We start from the raw sequence: 7601 nt of genomic DNA, 5'->3' as shown, positions 1-7601 counted from the left end.
GCACACATTCAGACCTCAACTCCGCAGCAGTTTCACTCGCAATGGATCGAGGTGCACTCGTGTTTTTTTGTTTTTCAATTAGTTATGGAGAAGTTTGTTCCCGTGGTAAACTGGCAACACAATTTTTTTTTTTTTTTTTTTTTTTTTTTTTAATGAGCCAGATGCTGTAAATGACAAATTAAATTATTTAAAATAGTTTCGCTTATTCGGGTATGATTTAAATTTCCTACCAAAACCCCACGAATACCTAACAAGCACCAGCTTTTTGGCATGAAGTCCTCCTGGTGCTGGGATCATTCATTTTTGCTAATAGAATACAGAGTTCAGTTATTACAGTCTGATTAAAGGGACTATGCATACTGTATATATATGCACACACACACACATACAGTATGTATGTATTCACCGTAGCAAAAATACAAAAGAGTTCAGTTTTTGAAATTTCTTTTAATCACAAGAAAATGAATGCCTCCATCCCTGAAAATAGAGATTTACATTAAACTAGGAGACATTTTAAAGAGTGTTTTTTTCATACATTGGTTTTCGTTTTAGGCACTTGGAATTACAACAAATAACATTCCCTTCTTAACAGCAACAAAATCAAATTCTTTGGTCCTTTAACATCTTTTAAAGAAAAAAAACAAAAAAAACAAAAAGAGAGAGGTTGATCAAAACCACAGTCTCGCAAAAATATATTTAGCTTCTTAACATCACTCAAAAACGCAGCTTTTTTTCTTTTTTAACTTAACTTATATAACCTCTGCAAGATTTGTTAAGTTATACTGATGTAAAGGGGGGGGAAAAAAAGCAAAGCTGCAAACCCATGTCAATATCCTTGCTACATCCAAAAAGGACCAAGAGTCCAACATCCATTCTGCAAAAGACAGGAGAAATCTGAAGAGAACACAACGGAATACAGATTGGATTCGGCTCAAATCAGACATACAGCAGTGTAGGATCACATTTGGCAAAAAATGTATTCCATTTTTCCCCATCGTTTTAAACGTTTGCTGTCTTTTGTGTTCATTTTCATGGAGCTGACGCTCTCCATCATCGCAGAACCCATCCACTTGCGCTTCTCCGCCGTGAGAAGGTGGACGGTACGGACGCCATTTTGTTTTTTGCGGGTTTTTTTTTTTTTTCGTTTTAGTTTTTTTTTTTTTTTTGTTTGTTTCAGCATTTCTGCTCCTCAGGTCAATTACAGGGCAGCCAAGTCTGATAAGAGTTAGTACACGTGGTCACAAGGGGTTGCACGTGTGCTATGTAGTAGTTGTTGAAGTTGATGTCCCGCACGTAGGGGGCAGGCTGGTAGTAGCACGTGACGTTGGTAACAGTGGGGATGGCGTTCTGCTCGGCCAGCACACGCAGCGCCAGCATGGAGATGAGGTTGAGAGTCTGTCGTCGCTCGTGTCCCATCAGGCAAACGGTGCTCTCGTTAACCACGTGGTGTAGGGTGACCAGGCAGTCATAACGCTTGTGCTCCATCCCGGCGAAGTGGTTCTGCAGGTAAGCTTCCAGTTTACGCTGCTGTTCGCCAATGTCCGGAAAGTCGATGAAGAACCGCGAGCACATGTAGCGCTGCAGCGACTTCATCTCCGCTTCCGAGGCCGGCCTAAACCCCCGCACGAGTAGGTGGCAGTATTTTAACAGACCCCCGCCCCGGATTTCCTCGGGGCTGCGCGTAGCGATGACCTTCTGACACAGGTGGCTTAGAGCCTCCTCAAAGTCCCCATACATACTCTCTCCCAGCACAGTTGGGTGAAAGCTCTCTGACATGGGCGTCTCTGAACACCGGTCAAAGAGCAGCAGTGAATCCAGACTGATCTGGAAGGAGTCCACACTGAACTCAAACTGCCGTCTCAGAGAGTCCACGAACTTTAGCTCAACATTCTTGCCAGTGTTGTTGGAGAGAGAGATGAGGCTCCAGCGGTCTGTGTCGTTGCAGACCTTCACTAGCTTCTGCACATAGGCCTCCTTGAGCGTCAGCGCGGAGATGCGATCTTTGCTAACCCCTTCGGGGAGGAAGTCCAGCAGGCTGTCCAGAACCACGTCCTTGACTAAATGAAAGGCCTGGTCATCTGAAAGTGACACCCTAAAGATCAGGTCCAGGTCCTTGTAGCCAAGGCCTGTGTCCTGATGCAGAACATGACTGGCAGCAGAGCCATTCAGCCTCACGTCCCGTACAGAAACTCCCCTCTCCTCAAGCCGTGCTCGTACAACCTACAAAGGGAGGGAGAAAAAAAAGAAAAAAAGGATGTTAAAAAAAGAGAGAGCCAAACTTCACCCAGAAAGAAGCACTGACAAAATCAACACACTATGTTGAGAACACTTTGGCTGCTGTGTAAAGACAATGAAAGCTACAAAATGCAACTAAAAGAAAATACTGATTCACCGATCTTAATAACTTAGTTTTCACTGATGGGTAGATGTCTGAACTTCAGCCAGGAGTTTCTCTGGAAAATGAAACTCAAGTAGGATGAAACTTTCCTTGGATAACTTTTTTTTTTTTTTTTTAAACCAAACTCCTCCTGCATACCATTCATGGAGAGGAGACTTTCTATTTTCAACATCCTTAAAAAGTGAGACAAAAGCTCTTTGAACCAACACTGGACGTGACCTCCAGCTCGCACTAACACGCTCACAGGGAGACATTTAAATTCTCACTGGTTTGGGGGTATGGCTCTAAGAAGAGAAGGGCAGTAGCACATTGCTGTGAAGTGACTGCCCTCTTTATGACACCAAAGGTTTTCTGCTCTCCATCAAAGTCCAGACTCTGATGGGTGCATTCCCAGTCAACTGTCTGAATATCTACCACATGTTCCTCTTTTGACATTTTTGACCTGAACCTTCACAGGCCTCGACACACATCGGTCTCGCTTTAAAGTCATTCTTATTTCGCCTGAAAAATGAGGAAGAATTTTTACTTAAGGGCTTCAAAGGTGCACGACTGGATTTTTGTCTTTTGTTTTCCCAGAGTGCAAACGTTACCTGAGGCTACGACTTCCGGCACATCGCTGAATAATTTTCCAAGAAGCAACTAGGAATTAAAACCCGTCACTGAAACATTCACATACACGTAATTTGCTTTTTAAAAAGTTAACGACTCAATTTACACGCCTTATTAGACCAAACATGTGTCACATTCAGAGGTAATCGCTGCTGCAAAGCTGCACTAAAAATAGAAGACAAATTTAAAAGACGTCAGCATTAAATGAGCAATCAGTCAGTTTATAAATAGAGTTCCCACAGGGATTCAGAAGTTGATGAAGTCAGTAGTAATGTTAAATGGCTAAGCTAAATATATTATAGCCAAGTCACTCCTCTGCAGCCTAATTCAATTTCACGTCTTTTTTTTTCCCCCCATTGTTTAAAAAGAGAACAGAGAAGTTGCACTACATATATACATACTAAATATATAATCCACACTGAGTAATGAAGAGAGTTTGCTAGAGTTAGACACAGCTGTCTGTCGCCTTTTACTGCATTGAGGGCATTGTTAGACACACGCCAGCAGATCAAGGCTAAGGACATACTTTATTGTCCATGGCATGCAATGCAGTACATCCAAGAATAGGACTTGGAATTCAGCTATATTCAGTCCCACTTCTAGAGAACACACACACACACACATTCAGTACAAGCTCTACTGAAGTCTACTTAAAATTTTAAACCGAGGCAAAAAGTCGTAAGTGATACAAGTGAGCACAAGTAAACCCGTCACACAGTGGAATAACCAGTCACTCCCCACGTTCACTCAGATTAGTGTCAGCCACCTATGTAGCTCCTCTCATACCTGCCAATCAAATCATAAGCTTACTATTTTTAACTGACGGAACAGACTCTAGTCAGGGGGCCACGCTTTACAACCAATGGCCATACTGTCAACGGGGTACAGCTTAAACTCCATTTCCATTGTTAGTCTCATGCTGTTTGGCTGCTCTCATTTTCAGTTATTGGGGCAATAAAAATAGAGTGAGAGAACAGCAGTACTTATCAGTCTGCTTACGTTCAACTGTTAAGAGACAGGATAACTGCTTTAAGCCAGACACAAGGGTTAAGTCTCTGTGAGCATATTACTGGGGGAGTCAGTCTAATATGCCAGCATGAGCACAGTGAAGTAAATACAATCCTTGCCTCATTCATGCTTTAATACGTTCCACCTTTTGCCCCGAAGACAAGAAATGAGGGGCACATGAGTCTGCTGGACATCCTGTCAAGATGGTTACACAAGCTTGCCCAAGTCGGCTGGTTAAAGACACTGCTGCCACCCCCCCTCCCCAACCCCCCCCCCCCACCCCCATCACACACTGGGTCAACAGGCCAAGCATTCAGTGCTGCATAGAGGAGAAACTGTTCCAATAGCTCCCACCTCACATGCTGAGTCAGAACATTCTAGAGGAGCGTTCAGGCACTGGAGAATATTCCTGAAATTTTAATGCTGTATGGAGGCTATTTTAGAGCAATTAAAATTCTAATACAGAGAATTAAAAACTAAAAAAAAGATTTCACTGTTAATGGTAAGAAAAAAAAAATGTTAAATTCTCTCTTAACAATGTGGGTGAACAAGTAAATCTGTGGTAACTGCAATTGATGACTGAAATACATGTTAAAATAAACCCATAAAGAGCATTATGTTTCTTTTTAAAGACAGCCATTAGAGTAACAGGCTTCCCTTACAGTTGAAATGATTAATGTCTTGAACATTTTAGTGTCATATCCATCATCAAGTCTCTGGTGACAGACTACGTACTTGACTTTCAAGTTTAGAGGCGTTATGAAACAAAAACGAGAAACTCAGTCATGAAATCTCATTCAGGGGAACGACAAGAATAGACTTGGGAATTATTTTAAACTTTTTCACAATCAGCACATTGCTGAGGAAGATCTCCATTTACTTCCCTGACTCTTATACTGAGTTTCATACAACATTTTCCATGTTTTTTTTGGGGGGGGGGGGGTGTCAAGAAAAGTGATTACCTTGGATCTTTGTGGATTAATAAAACAAAAAATATCCAACATCACAATACTTAAAACAATAGGCTTGATATCTCCGTCATGCAACTATTCCCACATTTACAGTATAATTGTCAACATCATCTGAGCATTGTTTAAGTAAGTGAAAGAAGGTTGAACATTGGGTCACATTTGGTACAGAGGGCTACATATATAGGACAGTCTGAGTTCCACTGGCACTCTCTTACATAACTCTTGGTCAGGAGCAGAGCTATGTGGAATGCAAACTCCCCTGATGGTGCTCTCACACCAGTGGACCACTCATGGGCGAGAGATTTTCCTAAAACAATGTGTCTCAAAAGTATATAACTCTTCTTGTATCTATTCAGTTCTTGTGTGAGCTTTTGACAATTTACAAAATGAATCTGAAAAGAGGTAACAGGTTAAGCCATGGACTGCTTACACAAACACGAACCATTATGGCATTTTGTGAGCCGTTTTAGAAAATGCAGAATAATGGTTTTCAATGGACCTGAGGGAATGAGACAGAAGTCACACTGCAACATTGCCGTTGGCGTTGTACTGTCACAAAAGCAAGGACCCGTGGGTCAGTAGCATACCTAATAGTCAGTGACATGCCTTCTGAAAAAAAAAAGAGGCTCGACTCAATGCTCGGTGTGCACTCCATGACCAAAGGTTAAATGTATTGCTTATCAGAGACTTTAAGTGTTATACAAGAATGTATATGAATGGAATCTACCTTACATTCTTTGTTGACTTGTTAACAATGTTGCAAAAGATATGAGATATCAATAGACATCAAGAGGTTAGCATTTTGGCAATCAGCTGGAATAATCAATGTCTGGGTAATTAGAGTGTTTTATCAGTAAAGCTCAAGATTTGTCAAGTGTGGCTGATTTGGAAAAAGAAGAGATCATACGTTTCACTAGGCTAATGATCACTCACTTCGTAACAATGAAGTATTAAGACGTCGTGAAGACTTTACCCATCCCAGGGTACGGATGCTTCTTTAGATAAGTGGCTAACCTATGGATAGCCTACACTGAGGGTTGTACTTCACATATTTCAAGCGTTGTTTGCCATTAAAAGCGTCAGTAGGATCAAGAGTCTGCTCAGTGTTTAAAGATGTACATGAAGCCATGGGAATTTGGCTTAAAAATAGCCTATGCTCTTCATATCTTACCTGCACAATTTGTCGGGGCTGAACAGAAAGCGTCGGGAAGTTTCCACGTCCATGGATGGGTACAGTCTCTCCAAGAATAGAGTCCAACCGTTGCACCTGTTCCCAAGACAAAACACAGAACCGCCGACTCTGCTCCGACACATCACCGGAGGACATGGCGATATATAACCGAACTCAGAAAAATTAAAGTAGCCGTAAAAAAAAATTACGCTCCGCCGCGTAGTGTGCGAAGTGCAAGAGCCTTAAAATGTGAATGGAACAGTTTTATTGATGACCAGTCTTGATAATGTTTACGTCAGTAAAGTCTTAAAAAACAGAGCAAGAGCAAGAGCAAAGCGTTGATTGTTGATAGGACAAGAGCAAAGCAGATCCAATTCCGCTATTTCCACTCCGTGCGAGATCACTTTATCATTCACAACTTCTATGAAGATTTTGGAGCGCCCCAGTGTATTTATACCTCTCTAAATTTACATAATGACATTGTGATTGGTTTGTTTCTTAGCTCATGAATTATTACTATCACTCTTCGGCAAGCTCCAAACGGAGCTGAACAGCTGAAGCTGTTTAAATCCGGAGTCCTCTGAGTGCCCGCCCACTAAGGCGGACTTTCTTAACTAACAACGATTCTCTTTTATTTACTTCAAGATGAAAAATGCTGAACAGCACAATAAAACAAGTGCGTGGAATTACATATATTATACAGTTGTGTCACTGTTTCAGTACAATGAAAAATATTAAGAAGCTGTTCACAGTCTGTCGTTTTTAAAAATGTAAAAAAAACCTTCGATAGATGTACTCAATGGAGTTAAAGGCCATTAGCAGCAAGCACATAGTGCTTTTCTTAAAAATATTTTGGTTGATTCACTGATCTGGATTTTTAAAAACGTATTTCTTTATTATTTTTTGCTCTGTGTTCACGTTTATTTGGCTTTATCTTGTTTGTCTTTCAACCTGAGCGGTAATGATACGTTTACTGCTCCATAAACAAAACTGATTTATATGCTAGCAACCCATTACTTTATAGGAGACTGCCTTTACAAACAGGATACTATGTGTGAGAGCACAGTACTTCTGAGTGCCTCTAATCTCTTATGATGAAGTAATAGAGACCTGGAAGAGGTCTGTGCGCTGTGGTGCTGTGATGTGCTGCGGTTCATGCAAGCTGCACATACATTATTGTTGACTGTGCTCACGCCAACAATGTCAATATTTTCCTTACACAAATTTGATTTTGACTAAGGGTGATTACAATACAGTGGAAAGTCAAGAACCCTTCGAAACTTGTGTAACTTTTCCACGTTACCAGTATTATCTGCAAATGATTTCAGCATGTGTCTTGGATTGGGGTTTTTTTTTGTTTGTTTTTTTTTTTGGTTGTTGTTTTTTTGCTTTTGTTTTTTCTTGGGGGGGGGGGGGGGGTTGCTGTTGTTGTTGTTGCTGTTGT

At 41.1% G+C, this 7601-nt stretch overlaps 1 protein-coding gene across 1 annotated transcript; it reads right to left on the bottom strand.

Annotated features, from left to right (window-relative positions):
* Positions 1-625: 625 nt before the first annotated feature.
* On the bottom strand, positions 626-6433 carry tent5ba (terminal nucleotidyltransferase 5ba). The gene is made up of 2 exons (XM_030782073.1): positions 6158-6433; positions 626-2220 (listed from the first exon to the last, which is right to left on the bottom strand). Exons 1-2 carry the CDS (start codon positions 6311-6313, stop codon positions 1195-1197), a joined length of 1182 nt encoding a protein of 393 aa, XP_030637933.1. The 5' UTR covers positions 6314-6433; the 3' UTR covers positions 626-1194.
* Positions 6434-7601: the final 1168 nt, after the last annotated feature.

This window comes from Chanos chanos, chromosome 8 (genome assembly GCF_902362185.1).
Source record: "Chanos chanos chromosome 8, fChaCha1.1, whole genome shotgun sequence".
Lineage (NCBI taxonomy): Eukaryota > Metazoa > Chordata > Actinopteri > Gonorynchiformes > Chanidae > Chanos > Chanos chanos.
This window is presented reverse-complemented; position numbering and strand designations above follow the sequence as displayed.